The sequence below is a fragment of the Diceros bicornis genome, chromosome 17 (assembly GCF_020826845.1).
Source record: "Diceros bicornis minor isolate mBicDic1 chromosome 17, mDicBic1.mat.cur, whole genome shotgun sequence".
Lineage (NCBI taxonomy): Eukaryota > Metazoa > Chordata > Mammalia > Perissodactyla > Rhinocerotidae > Diceros > Diceros bicornis.
In genome coordinates this window covers 32,235,751-32,260,918 of record NC_080756.1, presented here as the reverse complement: position 1 = coordinate 32,260,918, position 25,168 = coordinate 32,235,751, and the positions used below count along the sequence as shown (strand labels likewise).

General features: G+C 40.8%; 1 protein-coding gene across 3 annotated transcripts in view; it reads right to left on the bottom strand.

The window, feature by feature from the left end:
* Positions 1-25,168, bottom strand: part of DENND5B (DENN domain containing 5B) — a 190,847-nt gene that overhangs the window by 75,264 nt on the left and 90,415 nt on the right. For all 3 annotated transcript variants that reach the window (XM_058558549.1, XM_058558547.1, XM_058558548.1), the window contains one exon: positions 23,639-24,305. In XM_058558549.1, coding sequence (XP_058414532.1) covers positions 23,639-24,305 — 667 coding nt within the window. The remainder of the gene's footprint in view (positions 1-23,638; positions 24,306-25,168) is intronic.

The window sequence follows — 25,168 nt, the reverse complement described above, 5'->3', positions numbered from 1 at the left end:
GGAAGGGCTAGACATCAGATCTGGCTCATAATAAACTCACCTCAATTTTGATTTATAGATTGATTACGGATTATTTGTGTCAACAGAGGATACCAGGACACACACACACACACACACACACACACCAGCTGAGGCCCAGAGAATCTGGGCTGAGATGGCTGGTATTCTGTGAAGACAGGGAGGCAAGGGGTGGGGCGGGGTGAGAGGTGTGGTCAAAGGAGATCAGAGGATCAGCTACTTACCACTCTGCCAGTGATCAGGTAGATGTCTGAGCTGTAGGAGACAAGGGTCTTTCATCACGAGGGTGGGGGTTGATGGAGTGCTGACCTGAAATCTGCTGAATGCCCCACTGGAAACCATGGTGTAGTCAGAACCACCTGAAGCTCTGCACTATGACAAGACTCCATTATGGCGCTTGCCCCATCGGCTTTCTCCTCCACTGTGGGCTCCTTGAGGGCCGAGTGGTATCTGTTTTATCTCATTTTGCCCACAAAGCACAGGGCCTAGTTCACGGCCAGTGCTGACCAAAATTTACTGACGCTACTGAATGTTATACTTTTCTCTTCTTATTGCAATAGAGAGTCCTAACAAAACACACATACAAAAAGGAGTAGGAAGGCATGCAGATAAGTACTTATAAAAAGACCAAATCTAGGGAAACGTCCTTAGGATTCTCTTCTGTGGCCATCTATTTCAATCAAGGATTGGAGTCTTTTTTATTTTTGTAACCTCAGCACTTAGCACAGTATCTGGCATATAACAGATGCCAAAAAATATTTTTGAATAAATAAATGAATTAGTGGGATAACACTATATAATTTTGCTGGCTATCCATAATTTAAACACACTTGATTAGATTTTGTCCACATGAGACTAAAGAACCACTAATTTTTCAATAGGAGAAAATGCTAACTACTCAGAAGAGAAACTATTCACTCAAAAATCACACTTCCTGGATATTCATATATTCAGTTAATTCTGTGCACGCCCAGGCAGTTTATAAAGAAAATTCAAATATCCATTTACTAAGCCATGGATATTGTTCATTATACAGAGAATTGTTACCAAGTAACTCATTCTAACTATGCATAAGTAGACCTTATAGGGATTAGAACTACTGTTTAGAAACAAATATCATATTTTAACAATTTTTCCTCGTCTATATTAAATGTAGAGATTTTAATGGTGAAACATAATGCAAGTTTTCTAAGGTCCTTCAGAGTAGGAAAGGACTCTCAAGAAGCTTCCACAGCTTTTTGGAAGTGACTAGAGAATGGAAAGTGCAATGTGCCCCACCAGGAAGGCATATTCCACATGTCACTCCTCAAGTTTGAGGAGAACAGAGCTCATTGAAAAGTAAGAGAAAGAAAAACATAACTTCATATTCACTTCATTTAAGTATTTTATGATTTGACTGTATTCAAAATGTACAATATGTCCCAGGTAGATGGGCTATTAGAAAAACAACTTGACTGTTCTTGTCTATACTGGCTAACTTTTTTTAAAAATTGCTATTAGTTTTACTGTGGGTTTCCATGGAGTTTTATTGTCATAAAAATAGTTACAGAAAAACTATTATCAGGGTTTGTTTCTTTGGGGGGGGTACTGTTAATTATAAATTCATTTTCTAAGACAATCACTTCCTTAATAAAAGGTCAACATTTCTAACTCAGCTAGCTTCTTAAAAAAAAAAAACCTAAGATCTAGGTTTAAAAAAAGAATTATATTTTCTACCATACTAAATGGGAGGAAAAAAACTACTTAATAGTCCTTAAATAATTTAAAGTAGGGGGATATTCCTCCTCCAATCCCTTACCTCCAACTTCTAAACACCTTACTGAAGAATAATTTTTTAAAGGAAAAGGAGGAGTGAGAAGATTCATTTTGTTAAGAAGTACTCAGTAATCATTTACTCTGTCAATGCTCTTCAGTCAGAAACCCCGGGAACACACCTGGATTTGAACAATTGGGTTGATGACTCACTGGAGAGGGAGAACACACAGTGTGGGTACTATGGGGTGCCCTGGTAGGAGGGTTTGGAGACAACCTACTGTAGGATTGGGGCTTGGTTTGGATGATTTGGGGGAGGGTCTAAGGAAGTGGAGCTTTGCTCTGGATTGGACGCTCTCAGAAACCAGGGCACTTCTCTCCTGGGTATCGCAATAAATCTGATCTGTAGGGATGGCAGACTAAAGTGGGGATAAAGCTGTAACTGGTGAGGGAAGTGAAGTAGCAGTTACCAATTTAGCAAGAGAGGAGGAGGTTTGGTATTCTGTGGGTTGCACAGTGACCTTGCTTGTAGTGGATGTTCCTGAGAGACTGTTTATGTTCTATAGCAGAACAACACAGCTTAGTTGTGAGCACCAGATCAGTCTGCAATAACAGTGAGGCCCAGCTGTGAGAGTCAGATCAGTTCCCGGATGCCAGGGGCTGCATTTTTTTCTCAATTATAAGCCAGACACAGGTGAAATGCTCGGAGATTTAAACAGTCAGATCCTGTGCCCGTTATCTATTTATTGCCTCTCAGCTCCAAATTCACTCAGTACACAGTCTATGATAATGGAGTGAACTGGAAGCATTTTCTTTTACAGTAAGCATATGTTAAGCTTTGCCAGTAGAGGGCACTGGAGAGACACTGAAGGAAGAAGGGGTTTCTCTTCCAGGTGTGCAATATCCAGTGTTTTGTTTGTTCTTGCTCCTGTTACATGGTCCATTAGTGGTGTGGATATGTGAGGACACCTGGTGGTACATTTCCCCAGCCACATGCCCAGTGTGAGCAGTCGCAGCAACTGGGCCAGTGGTTACCTTCCCATGGAACCTCCTAACATGGATACTGCACACTCAGCTCTCACACCATGGTGGTGCCCTGACAACTTCTGTGCGCCCGCTCACCAGCCACAGCTCACTTGTGCCTAGGAGGTTTGTTTTCTGCTTGCCCGGTAACTGAGGATCAGCTCTGGCCCAGGCAACCCATTTACCTTCTCCACCATCCAATGAGCTGCAGCCATACTTTCTTCAATGAGGTATGAGAATCTCAGCCTTGGGAAGTGGGCCCCCCTTTCAAGTTTGTCCTTCCTAGGGTACCCTTTAGAGTTTTCTTCATGTCTTTATAGTTACTTTCCCTGTATTGCTTAATAATTCTTCATATTACATTAAATCTGTCTCCTGATTGGACCTAGGCTGAAAGGCAGAGAGTTTTAAGCAGTCAAACCAAATCCCTAACATCTTGGCTATTTTATTTACTGTTGATGGGAAAAATGTTCAGTCTCATAGTGTAACTGCAGGCCCTCCAGGACCAGTTCAACTGACCCCATCTTATCAACAGAATGATTAAGAATTGCCTTTCAGAAAATTTGCAAAGTGATGTAGCCAGCGCACATGCCCAAGAAGAAATCTTGACCTGAAATGACCTCAGAACCAAAGATTCTCCTCCCCATGGAACCAAAGGACCAGGACATGATTGGAACTTAAAAGCCAGACTCTTGTCAGAAGTGAGGGGGTCCATCATTCAGGAAGATCCAGTGTTAAAATTCCTTCCCCACCTTACCATAAATGTTTAAAACCTCATCATAAATGTTTAGAATCTCATCATAAATGTTTAGAACCTTATAAGTCTTTAGAATCTTTCCATAAATGCACAATCAAAACCTGTCCTGGCCCCGTGGCTTAGTGGTTAAGTGCGTGTGCTCCGCTGCTGGCGGCCCGGGTTCGGATTCCAGGCGCGCACCAACGCACCACTTCTCCAGCCACGCTGAGGCCGCGTCCCACCTACAGCAACTAGAAGGATGTGCAGCTATGACATACAACTATCTACTGGGGCTTTGGGGGAAAAAATAAATAAATAAAATTATTAAAACAAAAAAACAAAAACCTGTCCTGGGGCCGGCCCCGTGGCCTACCGGTTAAGTGCGCGTGCTCCGCTGCTGGCGGCCCGGGGTTCAGATCCTGGGCACGCACCCATGCACCGCTTGTCAGGCCATGCTGTGGTGGTATCCCACATAAAGTGGAGGAAGATGGGCACAGATGTTAGCCCAGGGCCAGTCTTCCTCAGTAAAAAGAGGAGGATTGGTGTGGATGTTAACTCAGGGCTGATCTGCCTCACAAAAAAATTAATTAATTAATTAATTATAAAACAAAAAAACCCTGTCCCGCCAGTGTTTCTATGTGCCAGCCTGTTCTCCCTAACCTCTTAAATTTCACCCCAAATCCTGAATCGGAGAGATAGATCCCAGGTCACATGCTCCCTGTCTCCCTGTAGATTGATCTCACAGAATAAAGTTGATTTGTCCCCCAAAAGCTGATGCCATAATTAATTGGCTTGTTTATGTGCCTCAGGTAGGAGAACCTCATTTTTGTGAGGTAACAATAGAAAACACAAACACTTTAAGTGATGGCAACTAGCACCTTGGGCTATATTCTTGCTTTGATTATAGAAAACTTTCACATGGGAAGTAAAAATAAATTATACATTTTCCCTTCTTCTACTAGACACTGAAAGACTGATTTACATGGTCTATTTTTCCTTCACCACAATTCCACCCACTTGTGGGTGTTCTATGTCTACTCCTCTTTCTAGCTCTGTGTTCTCTTCAAGATGGGTTGAAATGACACACACTTTTTAATAATGCAATTACTTAGTAGAAACAAGACAATTCTTTTTAACTGAATCAAGAAATAAAAGGTAGAGTTTTCTTCTTTACACGTTTAATTTAAATATTTTGGGAAAATTTATTATTTCTTTGATACTCAAAGTGATGAATGTGTAAAAGAATTTATTTTCATATTTAAGACATGCCTCAGCATGGCATATGAGGCTCTTCATGATTTGGCCCCTTTCCTGCCTCATTTCTTACTACCCCATATGCAGTCAAATCATCTGCTTGCAATTCACTTACTGAATGTGACATGTTTTCACAGGTCCCTGTGATTCTGTATCCCCTTCTCCTCTGCCCAGAATGTCCCTCTCCCTTGCACTGCCTGGCTAAGTTCCACTTTTTCCTTAGGCAACGGTTCCTTTGGAAAGCCTTCCCTAAACACTTCTTATCAGCACTGGAGCCTCTTTCACATGCTTCCACAGTACCCAGTCTTTATTTCCATCACAGCAATTATTCATCTCACTAAAACTATTAAAATCCTATTATAATTAACTCTTTCTGTGTCTCTCTTCCCTACTGCACCATCATCTGCTGGAGAGCAATGACTGTATTTTTAAATCTCATAATTTGTAGCATTTGGTATATGGCCCACTACAATAGTCAGTGGTCAATAAACATGTATTGAAAAATTAATATGTTAACATCTAAGGCATGTAAAATGAAACTATTTCAACGTTAAAAAAATTATGCTTGACCATGTTATATAATAAAACATACTGTCAAAAATTTGCCTAGCAGTGGCTTAGGCACAGACCCTGAGATGTTCCTGGCTTCTGCCATCTCATCCCCTGGGCTTGGCCCCAGTCCACCAGCATCACTGTGGAGAACAAGTTCAGGCCCACAGGGACAGCTGAGGGGCCTGGGCTGGGGCTGAGGTTGGGGGTATGGGACTGTACCACAGGCTGGGGAGCTGGCTAAGTGGCACAGCAGCTCCACTGTTGGCTGGTGGCACAGTGCCCCAGAAAAAGGCCACATCTAATGGGATTTATGTACTGCGAAGCACTGCCAATGAAGTGTGAGGCTGGTGGTGTCCAGCACACCTCCAGGGGACGTCCTGATGCAGCTGCAAGATTACACACACCGATGACCCCAGGGGCAGTGACTGGTTACTACCTGAACCATGCTGGCTTCGAGACCTTGCACCCAGGCATAATTCAGCTCATCTCCTGAGCTCCACAAATTCATCTCGGATATTGCCAATGATGCCTTAAAGTACTGCAAAATAAAGGGCACAGTCTCTGGCAGCTCTCGAAGCAGGGGCAAGGACTGTAAGTACTCTAACGACAGAGAACTTGACGCGTGCCCTCAGCAAGTATGTCATCAATGGGAAGAAGCTGCACTACTTCATCTGACCTACCCAACCTAAACGTACTTGTCCATCCCCACGTCCTCACACCAACCTGTTTTCATACTAAACTTTATCGTGACCAAAAAAACACTGCCTAAAGTTCATGAAAACGTCATAAAAGGCAAAGTACAAATGCAAATTAAGATAAAAAAAAAATCACCCTCAAGGCCGGCCCGGTGGCGTAGCGGTTAAGTGAGCTGAGCATGCTCCGCTGCCGTGGCCACAGGGTTCGAAGGTTCGGATCCCGGGCGCACACCGATGCACTGCTTGTCAAACCTTGCTGTAGCGGTGTCCCATATAAAGTAGAGGAACATGGGCACGGATGTCAGCCCGGGGCCAGTCTTCCTCAGCAAAAAGAAGAGGATTGGCATTGGATGTTAGCTGAGGGCTAATCTTCCTCACACACACACGCAAAAAAATTCACCCTCAGTGATGGGTGAAAAGTGAGCTACATTATGCTTTTCAGATTGACAAAGACTGAAAAAGAAAACCACAGTAAATGTGTGGAGGAAAGGGTATTCCTATACATTCCTTTATGGCAGTATAAATTGCTAGAGCTTTCTATTTGGCAATATTTATCAAAAGCATAAAAATATACAGATCATTTGACTCAGCATTCCCAATTCTAGGAATTTACCACATAAACATACAAAAACATACATACATGGATGCTTATGTATAAAGTATCATTTATAACAGTAAACTATTTGTAATGTCCTAAATATCTAACAAAAGAAATCTGGTTGAAAGAATTATGGCCAGTTATGTAACAGCATATACTGGAGCTTTAAAAGCAGACCTATCTTATTAACATGGAAAACCAAAGTGTGTTTGGCAGCAGCAGGAAGTAGCTAAGTATCAAAAACTTGCAGAAATTTCACTTCTGGGTATATGTCCAAAAGAACTGAAAGGAGAGTGTTGAAGAGATATTTGCACATCTATGTTTATAGCAGCATTATTCACAGTAGCGAAAGGTGGAAGCAGCCCAAGTGTCGATCGCTGGATGAATGGATAAACAAAATGTGAAGTATACATACAACAGAATATTAGTAAACCTTAAAAAGGAAGGAAATTCTGACACATGCTACAACATGCATGAACCCTGAGGACATTATGCTAAGTGAAATAAGCCAGTCACTAAAAGACAAATACTATTTGATTCCACTTATATGAGGTATCTAAAGTAGTCAATTCACAGAAACAAGAAATAGAATGGTGGTTGTTAGGGGCTGGGAGGAGGGGGAAATGTAGAGTTATTGTTTAATGGGTACAGAGTTTCAGTTTTGCAAGATTAAAAAAGTTCTGGAGACTGGTTGCACAACAATGTGAATATATTAATGTGACTAAACTCTTCACTAAGAAATAGCTAAGATGGTCAATTTTATGTCACGTGTTTTTTTACCACAATTTAAAAAACTTGCTGAACTAATCTATATGGAGATAATTTGTGGGCAATGGAATCCATAAAAAAAAGATAAACTATGAGAATACATAATTCTAATTTGACTTGAAAAAGACTTTTTATTTGACCTGAGATGACTTTTTAAAAAAGTATACATGTGTTTCAAAGTCAAATAGGGCTTGCAAAATAGGTAGTGAAATAAGGACTCACTAAGAATTGTTTTCTATATTAAAGGTTCTTGTTTAATTCAGAATTTTAAGAGTAACAAGTACATTAATCACAACAGTTAGCTATGACATTCTGTAGAGCCTCCAAAAAATCATCAGCAATGGATTAACATGAGGCTTTTTTTTTTTTTTTTTTTTTTTTTTTGCTGAGGAAGATTTGCCCTGAGCTAATGTCTGTTGCCAATATTCCTCTATTTTCTCATATGTGAGCCGCCACCACAGCATGGCCACTGATGAGTGGTGTAGGTCTGCGTCCAGGAACTGAACCTGGGCCACCGAAGTGGGGCGCACTAAACTTAACTACTAGGCCACCGGGGCTGGCCCAACATGAGGCATTTTTAAAGAAAACTATTTAAAATAAAAATATAGCTCCAGCTATCCCACTACTGGGTATCTACCCAATGAACCTGAAATCAACAATCCAAAGAGGCTTATGCACCCCTATGTTCACTGCAGCATTATTCACTATAGCCAAGACATGGAAGCAACCTAAGTGTCCCTCAACTGATGACTGGATAAAGATGTGGTGTATATATATATCATGGAATACTACTCAGCTATAAAAAAAAGACAAAATCGTGCCATTTGCAACAATATGGATGGACCTGGAGGGTATTATGTTAAGTGAAATAAGCCAGAAAGAGAAAGACAAACACTGCATGATTTTACTCATATGTGGAAGATAAACCAACACACGGACAGACAGAACTGTTTGGTGGTTACCAGGGGCAAGGGGGGTGGGAGGTGGGCACAAGGGGTGGAGGGATGCATTTATATGGTGACTGACAAACAATAATGTACAACAAAAATTTCACAATAAAAAAAACACCAAGAAAAATATAGCTCTCTCTAAATATAAACATATCTATAAACTCATAGAAGTATAATTTTCTTTTCTTTTTTTATTTTTTTGCTGAGGAAGATTTGTCCTGAGCTAACACCTATTGCCAATCTTCCTCTTTTTGTATGTGAGCCACCACAACAGCATGGCCACTAACAGATGAGTGATGGAGGTCCGCACCCGGGAACCAAACCCAGGCCGCTGAAGTGGAATGCGCCAAACTTAACCACTAGGCCACCAGGGCTGGCCCAAAATATAATTTTCTAATACCCATGAGGACCTGTGAAAAGTACTCTCTCTTACTGCTTCAACAGAGGTTAAAACAAAAACAAAATAAAGTATCTATGCACATACTATGTAGTTAAATTATTTAATGTAGGTTAAATATAATTAGTAATTGTTGGTAAAACAGAAAACAGATCTGGATTATTTTCCTAATTTATATTATTAATAGTTAAATTATTATGCCTAGCAGTTGTCATATTCTATAATAACTGCCACAATCAATCTGTTCTATTTTAATTTTAGTTCAGTGATCTTTTTTAAGCACTTCTATTTATGGCAGCGTGGTTGACTACAACTCCTAAACTAAACTAAAAATGCTAAATAAAATAATTTTAAAACACCCCAATACATGAATAATTACATTTGTGAAAAATAAGAGGAGGCCAGGAACAAAATGGGAGCAAGAGTCCAGTGTGGTAAAGCTGAAGTGTCCGGCTGTCTTTGGGGTGTTTCCTGATCCAAGGTGGCCCAGAGCTTCGGTTTTATTTCTGTGCGTCTTGGAGGACAAAGTCCAAGAAGGGCTGGGATTCAGACAGTAGATCCTCTTGCACAAAGCTAGGACCCAAAAAGGGTAAAAACCTCAGGGAAAGGAGATCAAGAAAAGAAAAACAAAGACAAAACAACACAAGAAAAAAACCAGTACTGCCAAGGAAAGATGTCTGTCTTGGCCCTGGCTCTGGGAGGAAGGGGAAAAAGGCCTCCCCGAGAATTCCTATCTACTGGCCAGCTTTCAGGTATGTTTGGGTCCCAGACTCATGCTATCTGTATGGCCCAAAGAAACACTAAGGTGAGAATTTTAATTTAAAGTAAACCTATGTCACCAGTGAACTCCAATGCCCAGTGAAAGAAAATACAAACCCTTCCTGGAGGAATAAACCCTCAATCCTCAACCCATCAGATACTGAATTTATCTGAGAAAGAACATAAAATATTTATGTTTAACAGGTTTAAGGAAATTAAAGAAAGAATTAAGGAGTAAGACTGTTTATAGGGCCAGTGAAATTAAAATGTCAAAGGAAGGATCAAATATGGATTAGACACAAGTAAAAAGAGAATTAATAAACTGGGAGACAGACATAGAAAAATCACCCAGAGGGTAGCACAGAGACAAAAAGATAGAAAAAGAGATTGAGAGATATGGAAGATTGAGTGAGACAGATCAACATGTTTAATTAGAGTTTCAGGAGGATAAAAAAGAAAAAAGACTGATGGAAGTAATATTTAGAAAGATGAGTGAAAATTTTCCAACACTAGTGAAAGACATTAAACCCTAGATTTCATGAAACACAATGAATCACAAGCGGGACAAATAAAGAAATCCTCATCTAGATAAATCACAGTCAAAATACAGGACACGAAAGACAAACAGAAAATCTTACATATAGCCAGAGTTGACTTCTGGCCAAGGAATGACAGAGTGACTGTGATAGACACCTTCCCAATAGCTACACTAGAAACCAGAAGATAGTAGAATATTATTCTCAAAGTGCGCAGAGAGGAAAAAAAACTTTTAACCTAGAATTGAATATCCAATGAAACCATCTTTCAAAAACAAGGACAGAATAAAAACATTTTCAGATGAACAAAGTCTAAGAGGGAATGCCACCTCACTTACGGAACTTCTAAGGATACACTTTAGGAAGAAGGAGACTGATCCCAGAAGAAATATCTAAGATACGAAATGGAATGTGAATTTTCAAAAAATGGCAATTAGGGGTAAATTTAAACAAAGTGTATAAAATAAAAATTATTAATTTGAAGGATTATCAAAATTCTGAACAACTATAATGAGTAAGCCATGATAGGGGTGACTGGAGTCAAAGCATTTTACAGTATCTGGTTTTGTTTTTGGTGAGGAAGATTGGTCCTGAGCTAACATCTGTTGCCAATCCTCCTCTATTTTGTATATGGGACACTTGCCACAACATGGCTTGATGAGCAGTGTGTAGGTCCATGCCCAGGATCTGAACCCTCAAACCCTGGGCCGCCGAAGCGGAGCACACAAACCTAACCACTACGCCGCAGGGCTGGCCCCCAGTATCTGTATTTTAAAGATTATGATTAATAAAATTAAGTGTTCATGTTAAAAATCTCAAAATTTACCATTAAGAAAGAGAAACAGCATATAGCATCTACACTAATTAAATGGAAAAAAACTACAATGAGAAAAAACATTTCAATTATTTCAAAAGAAGGCAAAAAAGAAAAAAAAAGAGGGAGAAAAGCAAGACAAATGGTCAAAATAAATGAAAATGTAAAAATTCTTAAGAGTTGAATAATGAAAATACCAGATACTAAGACCTGTGGGATGCAGCTAACACAAGACTCAAATGCCTTAAGATGCAAATATTTGGGGGTGGGGTGGGTGTAAAATAATGAGCCCCAAGGAAGTAAAAAACAAAACCAGAAATTAATAAAACAGAAAACAAAGATACAATAGAGAGTACCAACAAAGGTAAAAGTTAGTTCTTTAAAAAGAGTAATATGGGGCTGGCCCGGTGGCGCAGGCGGTTGGGTGCGCGCGCTCCGCTGCGGCGGCCCGGGGTTCGCTGGTTCGGATCCCGGGCGCGCACCGACGCACTGCTTGGTAAGCCATGCTGTGGCGGCGTCCCATATAAAGTGGAGGAAGATAGGCACAGATGTTAGCCCAGGGCCGTCTTCCTCAGCAAAAAAAGAGGAGGATTGGCGGATGTTAGCTCAGGGCTGATCTCCTCACAAAAAAAAAAAAAAAAAAAAAAAAAAAAAAAAAAAAAAAAAAAAAAAAGAGTAATATAATTGACCCACTTTAGGTAAAAATAACCAAGGGAAAAAGAGAGAAGGCACAAATAAGTAGTATTAGGAATGAAAAGGAGGACAAAACTCGATATAGCAGAGATTAAGAAGATAAGGAAATATTACTAAGAGTTTATGCCAATAAACTAAAAGCTTAACAAAATTATTCGTAGAGAAAACAGAAATGAACAAACACTGATTCAAGAAGATACAGAGGAGCTTCTGGGTGGGTCAACACACCGAGGTGCTGGGAGGGTGGTATGCCTGGAGAGGGCATGGAAGCTCTGCCCCCACACCTTCTCCTATGCCTCTCTTCCATATGGCTGTTCTCTAAGCTGATGACAGTAAGTAAAGTGCTTTCCTGAATTCTGTGAGTCATTCTAGCAAATTATGAAACCTCAAAGGGGGCTGTGAAAACCCCTGAATTTGTAGTTGGCTGGGCAGAAATGTGGGTGGCCTGGGTCCCCTATTCGCGGCTGGTGTCTGAGGTGAGGGCAGTCTTATGGGACCGAAGCCTTAAACCTGTAGAATCTGATGTTAACTCTAGGTAGCTGGTGTCAGAAATGAATTGTTGGTGTCAGAACTGATTGGTGTCAGGGAGGAAAGAAGTTCTCATTTAGTGTCAGAAAATGTGGGATTCGCTAGAATGGCCCAGGGTCACGGAAGCATGTGGTTTGGGAAGAGAAAGGATGAAAAGAGCAGGAGATGAGGAGCCTTTGATTCCTGGGTGGCCATATGGTCAACCATGGTATGGAGCAGCAGCTATGCCGAGATAAATTACTGAAGGTGAAAGTTACCAATGGAATTTATAGATGGATCCAACTCCCAGTGAGTTGTTTCACTGGATGCCTAGAGAAATGCAAACCAATAAGAAAAAAGTGAAATATACCATCCCTTGGTTATTGTTATCTATGATAGTCAAAATGAAATTAAAGGAGAGTGCTGGGTCAGACTTTGATGCCGGACCGAGCTCAGATACTGGTCAATCTGAGCTTCCGCCAACTAGCTTCAAAGCTGCCCTCAAGAAGAAAAATTACGCAGGGACAACAAAAACCACCTCTAAGATCTCTGGTCACCAAAGTCCATGTCAGGGGTAGGGGGCGCAAAACCAAGAAACTACTAAAACCAGGGAGTATAGTGTGAAGGAGCTGTCTAATTCTATAGATCAGTGTCACCAGCTTCCTGAAAATCTTTACTAAAATGGACTGAGAGTAATTTAGGAGCAGTCTCTTTGTTTTTAATGCTGCAGAGTGGAAGAATATGTTTGGGTTGATGCAGGACCCACAGTTACCTATGGTACAGTCACAGATGGCTATCCATGAACCAGACACACAGCAGGTTATTCCCAAGGGAACAGCCAGCCTGGTAGACTGGATAAAAGCGACTGTAAAGTCTATTTACCCTGAGAAGGGGGACTGCCCCACTCCCCCTATAAGTGCCATGTGGAATACCCCAGATGAAGCAGTTGACATGATTCATATACAAGCTGTGTGGAATGGGCTTTATGATAATTGGGATATTCACCCACTGAACATGCCCGTTACCCAGGTCATGGTAAATACCATGGGCCCCTTTGGCATGGGCCCCTCATGTAACCTTACTGCCACAAAAATCCAACAGTCAGAGAAGCCTTAGCAAATCTGCTGTCTCAGCTTCTCCTCACGAATCTTACAGATGCTAATAAAAACATTAGGTTAATTAACAAAAAAATTCAGAGAGGCAGAGGGGAGAGTCTAGGGACTCCTCCTAGCAGGGTGGAAAATTTTAAATAGTTATTGAGAAATGGGGTGAATAAAGCAAATACTGATAGGAGCAAACAAAGAGGAAAAAGAAGGGTAGTGTCAGGGGACTCATCCCAGCAGGGCAGAAATCTTTAGATGGTTATTAAGAAATGGGATGAAGAAGACAGACATTGCTGGGGCTGAAACAAAGGTCTTAATACAGTGTTATCTAGGATTGGAAGATCCTAGACCAAAGTGATACCAGATCAAGACAAGGTTGACATGAGTGAAGCCATTGTAGAAAAGAAACCCTATTGTAACTTAGAACGACCTCTGACAAACTACCCCAGCTGGATATGCACCCTCCAGGAGATCCAACTGCTTTGTAGATTTTACCACCCCTGCTTGTGCATGTACCTCCCAGCTGCGATAAGATGACTTTGTTCTTTTGAGTTCCTTAGGAATGTGATGACCCCCGAACACAGAGTGTATGCTGATAGCCATCATCAACAAAAACTGAAAGATACGGTGTGGCGACTCCCAGTCTGTAACACCCGAGAATCAACATTCCTAGCCCCCTCCCCGCTATAATCCACCGGCCTATATAACTGCTGTAACATTTTGTACCCCCTGAAGATGGTTCTTTCAGACATTAGTAGGCCATCTTCCCTCTTGCTAGCAAGCTGTAACAAACTGCCCTTTCTTTTCCACCATCTTGCCTCTTGACGATTGGCTTTTGTCTCTCTGCGAGCAGATCGTGCCCTTTGTGTGGTAACAAAAGGGATCCCTGCTGGTCCCCCTACATTAAAGGGCCCTAAACAAGTTGAGTCTATTTACCCCAGTTTGAAGAAATTTAAAACACAGGGAAGGCAAAGACTGTAATGAGAAACCAGACCTGGAATCGCCTGGGCCAAGAGGCAGGCAGATTAATCAAGACAAAGAATGACAAAAGAGCCAGGGTCTCTTGGCTTGACCCCCTGCTGGGATCCCAAAGCCTAATGCACAGAGCAGGTAGAATGGTCAGGGGGTGGAGAAGAGAAGTTTCCGGGACTCCTTTACATGGGAACCTCACACACTGTGGTACTTTCAAAAACCGTTGGTGAAGTCTTAACGCAGGCTACAATTAGACTGATAGTATAATCACGGGCCCATTTAGAGCCAGTTCGACAGACCCTACCTCTTATCAAGGGTGATTAAGAATTGTCTTTCAGAAAATTTGCAAAGTCACATAGTCAGAGCATGTGCAGAAGAAGAAATCTTGACCCGAAAGGACCGCGCAAATCTCCTCCCCACAGAACCAAAGGACCAGGACATGACCAGAACTTAAAAGTCGACTCTTACCAGAAGTCAGGAAGAGTTGGTGTTAAAATTCCTTCCCCACCTTGCCATAAATGTTTAAAACCCTACCATAAATGCTCGAAGCCCACCAATCAAAACCTGTCGTGCCAGCGTTTCTGTGTGCCAGCCCGTTCTCCCTAACCTCTTAAATGTCCCCCCAAATCTTGAATCGGGGAGACAGACCTGAGGGTACACCTTGTCTCCCTGCAGACTGATCTTGCAGAATAAAGCTGATTTCTTTTCCTAAAAGCTGATGCCATAATAATTGTTTTTTTTAATGCACATTGGTCAAGAGAATCCCAGTTTTGCGTGGTAACAATAGAACATTAAAACAGAAGGCATGTAAATTGCCCTTCAAGCAAAATTAATTGGTCATACTAAACAGGAATAAGACTGCCCGAGCCCACAGTAGAAAAGAAGCTGGAGTGCTAGTAGGGACCAACTCTATACAATCACCCTGGTGGAGCACAGACTGGGGATTATGGCAAAAGCCTGTGAACACCTCCCAGAGACAACTATTGGGATGTTAGACTAGAGAATTCCCATTTGAGAGGCAACTACTAGCTTACTATTGGACATTAATCTAACCTGCCCCTATGACTGAAAGACATAAAATAATTTTGAAACCTGAAATACTCATGATGTCTTGGGTGATGTTGGAAAAACACTCTAACGGGGAAGGCAACACTCAGAAGAGTTCCATAATAAAATGGAACCTGTTTATACAGGATCTTGTTACGAGGAGAATGCAAGGAGGAAATAGAACCAGGAGCCTCTTTTCCCACAGGACTGACTCTGGAACTGAGCGAGCAGCCGTCAGATTCTATCATTACTTGGACAGTGCCCTATAACCCCTCCCAACTGACCAACAAAGAGCTGTCTGGTTTACGGAAGACAGTTCCACAGTGAATGGACGACATCCTGTTTGGAAGGCCACCACACTAATCGAAGAAGGTAAAACAGGTCAGCTCAGTGGGCTGACTTGCACGCTGTTTCCCTATCAGTGATGGAAGAACTGAACAATGGTAAAAAGCCCATATGTTTGGGTTTTTACTAATTCACGGGCAATGGAAAACTGGGCTATTCAAAGGATGCCTGTATAAGGCGTGGCCCTATGTAAATCACTCTGGGAATTTATGGGGCACGTTAAAGTAGGACATGTTGATGCCCATTAGGAGAACCCCCTTCTAGGTTCGGGAAATGATCGGAACCACCAAGTGGACCTTTTGGTGCACTCCCTTGGAGTGGCCACCTGGGCCCATGAAATGAGTAGACATTAGGGGGACTGCAGCAATGCAGAGATGGGCTGAATCTAGACATATGCCTCCTACACTGTCTGAGACACAAAATGCCAGCAAGAACTGTTTTGTCCGCCAAAAAGAGAGACAGAAGCTGCAGATGGCTATGGGGAAGATTCCCCGTGGGCTGGGGAGGGGGGTGGGAAGCCCTGCACACAGCTGGCAAGTGGATTACACTGGATCAATGCCAGTAGCCCTGGGGGTGCTATAAATGGGTCCTACCAGGAATAGACACTTACTCCGAACTGGGCTTTGCATACGCGGTGGTAGATGCAAATGCTTAAAATACTATCAGAGAACTGGAACAGAAGATACTCTACCAATTTGGGCTGCCGAGTTACATTTCTTCAGATCAAGGGACACACTTCAGAGCACATAGTGTCTAATAGTGGGCAAAGAGATATCACAACAAATGGACATGTTGCTTATCATCTTCAGAGTAATGGTTCAACAGAGAATAGGAATAGGCTGTTGAAACATTTGCTGTCTAAAATGGGTGGAGATAAAAGCCTTCGCGAGTGTGTGCTCACACTTAACATGAGGGGCCCTAAAGGACGGTCCCCACTAAATAGATTCCTCTCTTCTTCTGGTGGATCTGAGGAAAAGATGATAGAGGTGGATGCTGGTATGACTACAATTCTTCCCAGGAGGGAAGGATGCTGGTATGACAACTTTTTATTTTCTTCCCCACATCGCCTCAACTTTCTCTTTCCTACCTGATGCAGGACCAGGACTACAACTACAAGTGTCAGAGCAGTAATAATTCCAAAGCAAGAAACTGTAACTCTATTTTTAAACCTTTATGTCAGAATTCCTAAGAGCCTGATGGAATGGGTTATGCCTTCAGTCAATCTGGCAAAACTGAGATTAACAATGAATGCAGATGTACTGCCTAGTGGTAAAAACAGCCTACTAGTTCTATACTTGTGTAACCTTACCCTTATATGAATGGGTGTGGACTGAGGGGGGGAGGTACGTGTTAGACTAGTATTGCTGCAATCTAAACCAGCACTGTGGCTGAACCTAATGTCTCTTCCAAAGGTGGAAAAGTTTGGGTATAAATGGAAAGGAGGAGAAATAGTAGCTGAGGGTAAAGGAATGAATAAAAGAGTTATGTAATAAGGGGAACCCAATATTACAATAATACCTTGAAAGAGGCTCAGAGCAAGAGGTGACCATGTCTTTTAGCTCAATTATATCAGATGCCTTAAAATGGTGAAGCCATATATTGCTGAGACCACTAACTGCTTTTGAAACCTGACAAGATCAAATGGAAGCCTGCAAACTTCAATGGCCCTGCCCTGGAAGACAGTTTCATACAGTAGGATGATGGTCTGAACTAACCGTTAATGACTGAATGGGACTAGTGTGCCAGCATCTTTTTAACTGTTAGGATCCTTTTGCTATAAGGGATCCGTGGTCAAAGACCAGGGGGTAGAGTGTGGTATAATAAAAAACGTTTGGTCTTTGTTGCCTGTTGTTCTTGTTGACAACGATTACGAGGATCAGGATAATAATGATGAAGGAGGAGGGGAAAAGGGAGGAGAAATAAAAAACCTAAATAAACCATTCAAGACACTGAATTGGTACTTAACATCTTCCCAACAAAACCAGTTTACAGAAAATAATTACAACTTCAAATAAACTCTTCTCCACTTTATCTTCCAGAGAAAAATGGAATACTTTCCAACTTATTCTCTGAAGCTAGAATAACCTTAATATCAAAAACCAGGCAAGACAGTACAAGAAATGAAAATTAGTAGCCAAGTCATTAAAAGACACAGATGTTAAAATTCTAATCAAAATATTAGCAAAATAAATCAAGCTATATATTATAAAGGTAATAATACATCATGACGAAGTCAAGCTTATCTCATGAATATAAGGGTGGAATGTAGATTTTTCACCTTACTAAATGATTACAAGGAGAAAAACATGTTCACCTTACTTGATGAAGAAAGAGCGTTCAAGGGCTGGCCCCGTGGCCTAGCGGTTAAGTGCGCGCGCTCCGCTGCTGGCGGCCCGGGTTCGCATCCCGGGTGCGCACCGACTCACCGCTTCTCCGGCCACGCTGAGGCCGCGTCCCACATACAGCAACTAGAAGGATGTGCAGCTATGACATACAACTACCTACTGGGGCTTTAAGGGGAAAAAAATAAATAAATAAAATCTTTAAAAAAAAAAAAAGAAAGAGCGTTCAATAAAATACAACATACATCCATGATTTTCAAAAACTTGGAACAAACTAGGAATAAAAGAAAATTTCTTTAACCCGGTACAAGGTTATTTACCAAAAACACTACAGCAAATGCTATACATAGTAGTGAAACAATAAAAACATTCTTTTTAAAATCGGGAAAGAGAGAAGGATGCTTGCTACTATCAATTCCATTCTATACCGTACCGGAGAGGCTAATAAGGATTATAAGGCAAGAAAAAGAAATAAAGGTAACAAAAATGGAATAGAAGAAACAAAACTGTCATTATTTGCACATTATTATCTACTTTACTATTATAAAATTTTACTAGGAGACATCAAAGAAGACACATAAATGGAGAGAGATATCATTTTCATGGGAGAGACTCAATATTTTAAAATTGTCCCAAAATTGGATTCAATGCAATTCCAATAAGAGAACTGTCTATCAGATTCCAAGCTTACTTGAAAGCTACAGTAATTACAACAGCGTGATTTAGTACAGGGACAGAAAGATTGGCAGAATAAACTGAAAGCCGAGAAATACACCTTCATATATAGGAACTTATATATGACAGAAGTGGTACTGTAGATCAGAGGGAGGAAGAATGGTCTATTCAATAACTAGTACTAGGATAACTAGTTACAGATATTTCTAAAATATTAAATTTGATCTCTTCCTTACAAGATAAACAAAAATCAATTTCTTACAGACTAAGGCCTAAAATGCTAAATGTAACTTCAAAACATTTAGAAAAAAATGTAGACTATTGTTATGATCTTAGAAGATTTCTTAAAAAGAACAGATAAGGTGAGTCACAAGTTAAAAGATTGGTAAACTGGAATTCATGAATATTAAGAGTATCTTAATTCATCTAAAGACCCCTAAAAGAAAATTAAGAACCACAAATTGGAAGGAGATATGTGCTACACGTATAATTGACAAAGGATTAGGTTCTTGAATATAAAACAAAAAATCATTTGGAAAAATGTCTTAATATTCTGTTTGTCACAAAATAAAGCTAATAGTATAAAAATATTGGTCATAGCAGGTCAAATTCTACTGCTTTTAGGATACAGGTCATGAGAACCACTTTCTGCCATCAAAATATCAAGTTTGCTTTTATGATTTATAAACTCCATAACCAATAAGCTATGATGTTCAGTTGAGCATGACTAGCAGTTTGTGATTAGAAGGCTTCCAACTTTTTCAAGAAAACGTTACGTAGCTTCTACTTTCTGACAAGGTTAATCCATGCACAATTTACCAGAGGGAGTGGGGGAGTACTGTGAAGGCACACAGGCAGGCAGTGCAGAGTGGGCTGTGGCAACTGCTTATTTCCATTGTGAAGAGTCAAAGGAAGTAATAAGCAAGGCCCAAAAATGTTCCTGAGACTTTAATTATTGGTATCAAAAGGCACACAGTGGTGTTTAAATTCCCCTATATTTTATTCCTCCACTATTCCTTTGAAAAGAGGATCATACCCCAATCTTCCCACTGTCTTGCCCCAGGTATTCCCAAGCTACAGAAGAAAGTGCTCTTTTCTGATATGGGTCCTAGAAAAGAGCCTTTATCTCCTGGGTGCGTTCTCTACTTAAAATTTCTAGCTAGTTACCACTGCAAAGTGACTGTGATGTACATGCTTTCTAAATAACAGATGGAATCTGTTTAAATGGGCGGTGGACCAGAATTTCAAATCAGTCTAGAAGGACATCTTCATCACTGAAATCCACCTACTTTGATTCATTTTGGGTTTTCATGGTAATTGTTCAGCACTTGCAATGTTTTTAAATTTTACGGCATAGCTTTATCAGTGAACAAGAAATGAAGTAGCAGACGTTATTAAAAACCCCTTAACACAGTCAGGAAGAATGAAGGAGGGCACCAGAACACAAATCAACATAATGACTCTTTTATTTCATTCATTTAAATGAAATGTCTTTCTCTAATGGGAGAGACATTGTCAATGTTAGAATTTGCATTTACACAGAGCTTTCATTTTACACTCTATAATTATTTAGCATGGTACCTTTACAATAGACCTGCAGAGTGAGTTTATAATTTAAAAATAAATATTGAGAGATAAGGAAAGGTTAAGTGCAGTGCCCAATACAGTTAACATGGTGATTAAGTGCTCTGGAGAAAGACAGATCTGAGCCCCATTCTTAGCTCCACCACGTCACCTAACAGCTGTGTGATGTTGGGCAGGTTACTTAGCTTCCCTGAGGCTCAATTTCTTCCTTAATGAAACACAGATAACAGTACTAACTCATTGTTGAGAAGATTAAACGTAGGGGAAAAAACCCAAAACGTACAAGGCATTTTTATAGTACAATTCCTAACGCAGAATGATTTCAGTGATGGTTACAAAATTACTGCATGAGAATCTTTTTTGCATGACACTTTAAAAATATATATGCATATACAGTTCTATAATCACAGAATTCACTCTTGTTGCCGACATAGGACCAAGTTACCAAAAAATACTCATTTGAGTACAAAAACATGCTCATGAATACTCATTTTTCTTCCTTTGAAACTGAAATAAACAGGCAGATATTAATCAACTATAACTTTCAACAGACTCCATAAACCAGATGGGATGAGTTAATCAAACAGCAGAAAGAGAGCTCAGGACAGATCGTAAGCAGTGAGACGTACAGTGCTATTTAAAATAGGAAGTGTGATAATGGAAAGTTTTTTCTAAAAAAAACCATGACTTTCAGTATAAGACAACATTTATTAGGTTCTCAACCCAGAATCAAATGCCTTGACTATTTAACAAAGTTATACTTTAAATGCAGTAATATGTTGGCCCTCACAACTTAAGATACACATAATTTATTGAGGATTATGTAGGACTAATAAAATTAAGAATTATTACTACAACACTGGTTATCATTCAGTCAGCCAGTTCTGCCCGAAATATTTTGTACAGGTTTTCTTATTTAACCTTCATAATAAGAGTGAAAGAAACCAACAAACCTGTTATCCCCATAAAGGTAAACTGACTGACACTCAGGAAGATTGTGTAACTTGTCCATGGTTACAGTTAGTCACTGACAGAGCAGAGATTTGAACTCAGGATTGTTACAACTTGAAAAACCAATATTCTTTCTAGCCCAAACTGCTTCTCTAGGTAGAACATTAGGAAACGGAACTAAATGACCTTGAAGATCTTTTGTAAATCTAAAATCTAAAATTCTTTTTCCTAATGAGCTAATATACCTGAGGGTATTAAGCTCCAAGCCCCCGCCCCTTCTACCAACTCTCCAATCCCTATCCCTTTCAGGGAAAAAAAGAAAGGAAGAAATAAAAAGGAAGAGAGCATTGTTTTTTTTTTGGCTAGTGCCATCAAATCGATTCTGACTCCTAGTGACCCTGTGTGCAGCAGCGCTGAACCCTGCCCGGTCTTTCTGCACCACCCTCTCACCTTCCGGGGCTATTTATGGGGTTTTCATGGCCAATTTTTTTGGAAGTGGGTGAGGTCCTTCTTCCTAGTCTGTCTTAGTCTGGAAGCTCTGCTGACACCTCTGCACCATGGGTGACCCTGCTGGTATTCGAAATACTGGTGGCATAGCTTTCAGCATCACAGCCACATGCAGCTGCCACAGAATGACAACCAACAGATGGGGGGTGCAGTTCCCTGACCGGAAAACGAACCTGGGTCGCAGTGGTGAGAGCATCACATCTTAACCAAGAGATAATTACTTAAAGTTAAATCTTTCAGATACAAAAGGGCAACCTGCAGGTAACGAGGAGCACTAAGAAAAAAGTAAGAACAGGGGAAAAGGAAAGAATTTATTAGATTGCCCATTAGCGAAGAACTTCCTGACAACAAAATTGAGACACTGGAACACATTATCAGAGAACATTATGTAGGATAAACTGAAGAAAATACAACCTCGTGAAGGACTGTCAACACACAAATAGTGTCAACACACACACAAGATGGGGAAGTACAAATATAGCCTACTTGGCTCAGCCTCACTTATAATTTAAAATAGAAAAGAAAAAAAGGAAAGTGGTAAAATAAGCTTGACAGCAGCAGTCAGGAAATTGCACTGTAATTCTGCCAGCCTAAATACAAGTTAGCAAAATGCTAAGCCAAATATTTGTGCTACATTTTTCAAAGGACCCATCAATGCACAGGTATCATTTTATTTTATTTTTATTTTATTTTTTTTGTTTGTGAGGGAGATCAGCCCTGAGCTAACATCCGTGCCAATCCTCCTCTTTTTGCTGAGGAAGACCGGCCCTGAGCTAACATCTATTGCCAATCCTCCTCCTTTTTCTCCCCCAGGCCCTAATAGATAGTTGTATGTCATAGTTGCACATCCTTCTAGTTGCTGTATGTGGGACGCAGCCTCAGCATGGCCGGAGAAGCGGTGCATCAGTGTGTGCCTGGGATCCGAACCCGGGTCACCAATAGCGGAGCGCGCGCACTTAACCGCTAAGCCACAGGGCCAGCCCCCGCACAGGTACCATTTTATATTTTCCTTCAATTCACTATCCCCAGTAAGACACAACATCTCTATTTCCTCTGCAAATTCATATTCAGATTGAAACCAGTACTCTGGTCTAGGCCTCAACATTAGTCATCATAAAGCCACTGGTAAAATAAAACCCAAATTTTGTTAGTTTCTTAAGTATGTGTTGGGAGAACTTTGAATAAAATATATCATGAAGATAACTTCCTTCTGGGATTATAAACAAAACAAAACAAAATAAAAATCTCCCTAATTTTGGTGGAACTGTTAGATGGAGGAGAGCGGTGTCTGTTTCTCGCCTGCACCGATTCTCTTACCACGTGAAATCACCTGCAGGCTAAGGTCCAACGTTGATTGCCTTAGGAAGCTGCAGAGTCAACAACTTCATTTATCCCCTTCCAACGTCAGCTGAGTTTTTTTTTTTTTTTTTCAGGAAGATTAGCCCTGAGCTAACATCCGATGCCAATCCTCCTCTTTTTGCTGAGAAAGATTGGCCCTGTGCTAACATCCATGCCCACCTTCCTCTATTTTATGTGGGACGCTGCCACAGCACGGCTTGACAAGCAGCGCGTCAGTGCGCACTGGGATCTGAACCTGCAAATCCCGGGCCAAAGTGGAGCGTGCACACTTAGCCACTACACCACCAGGCCGGCCCCTCAGCTGAATTTTGATGTGAACTTTTACTAATCTGTCAAAAATGAGAAGTCTACATGTTCTGGTAGTAACATGATTTTCTCACTTTCATTATGAAAAGGAAATATGTTTCTTTTATGATTATTATGTATTATCAGGAAAAAAAGGGGTTATTTCCATTAAAAAATAAATACACTCAAGTCAGCCAAGTTAATGCTTACATATTCCTTCCTGTTTTCCTCTACAGCCACTGCCACTCTAAAGAGAAATAACTCCTCAGCTCTGGTCTTACCTAAACCTGTTCCTTTTACACAAAAAAAGACTTCTGACCTTTAATTATTTGGTTCTAATAATATACCCCATGGAAATACAGTAGTTGGTAGCATAAGTACTGGTTTGAGGGAGACTTAAAACTCTCGAGAAGACCTACCTTGTGAGTAGAGAAGGATCTGCATCTCGAGAAGAACACAGGTGAACACCTGCACCAGATTCTCCAATCCCAGGAGCTCGAAGGCCTCTCGAAGAGGGTAATCAGAGAGAGGGAGTTCGTTGGGCCCAGGCCTCTGGCAGATGACGGGTTCATAAACACCATAAAATTTCAGTGATCTCCCTGGAGGTGGAAGGGGTACCTCATAGAGAATATTGTGGATGTAGCTCTCGAGGGGCAAGGGGGGTGGCTGCTGTGAGGTAACCGCCTTGTGAAGCTGGATGAGGAATTTCTTGCAGGCCTGCATGAAAGGCAGCGGTGTGATCAAACATATACTTTTTGAAACATACAGGGTGTCTCTGCTGATGTCATAGGAGTTGTAGCGCTGGAGTTTCAAAAGGGAAGTTGTATCTGCCTCGTCAATGCTGCTTGCCAGCGAGTCCATGCTGCAGGAGGACGAGGCGTACACGCTGCTGTAATGCTCTGCGTTGTGCATCTGGTAGAGCGTCTGCATGGCTGTGCAGATCTGTTTACTCGTAACTTCTTCATAGAAAGTGAGAACAAAACCGTAGGTGCGAGAACCATCTTCCCGGGTAATTATAAATGAGTGGAACTGCGGGTCTTTATTGTCAGTTTGTGTTCTGAAAGATAGCCCTTTAGGCATGCACAACTGTGGAGGAAGGGGGAAAAAGCATCAGAATGCAGTACATAAGTAACTTCAAACCAGGAAAAAATGTTTGTGAACCTCTATCCAGGCTTGTGACCTTCAGTAAGTCATGTAACTCCGCCTCAGGTTCTTGACCTACAACAAACGCTACACGAGTGACGTGAAGACAAAATAAGCAAGGACACTTCACAAAGATTTAATATTTAAGTACTATTTTTGGAGGAATGATGATAATGTGTCAGAGGCATAGGGAAATAGGTGAAGGCTCATTTGATAAACGGAAAAAAAGAATCATAAAAACAGTATCATTTTCGCTATTTTGAACAGTATGCTATATTTGAGATACTATGCCTAAGAAATTAGAATTGATCCTTCAAAACATTTCAAATGAAATAAATAAAACAAATTAAAGAAAATGTGAAATATACTAAGGGAAACAGAACTTGTAATTCAACTATCCTAACGTAATAATTATTAATTTTTATATATTCCTTTCTACTTTTGTATAACAACATGCTTTCTGCATAGAAATAATCTACCACGCATTATTACATTGCACTTTTTTTTTCAGATTTAATAATCGATCTGGTGTAAAATTTAGAAGTTCTCCCAAATTCTCACATTACCAAGAAAACACAATTCACCTTAAAAGTTATATGTCCTTCATTCAAACTGTCAGCAAACATTTATTAAGTGCCTTGATGAGCTGGGCCCCGCGATGGTGATACCACGGTGAGAAAGACAGACACGGTCTTTGCTCCTCTGGAGCACCCAGTCCAGCAAGGATGACAGAGGATTAAAAAATCATACAGTGGGGGCCGGCCCGGTGGCACAAGCGGTTAAGTGCATGCGCTCTGCTGCGGCGG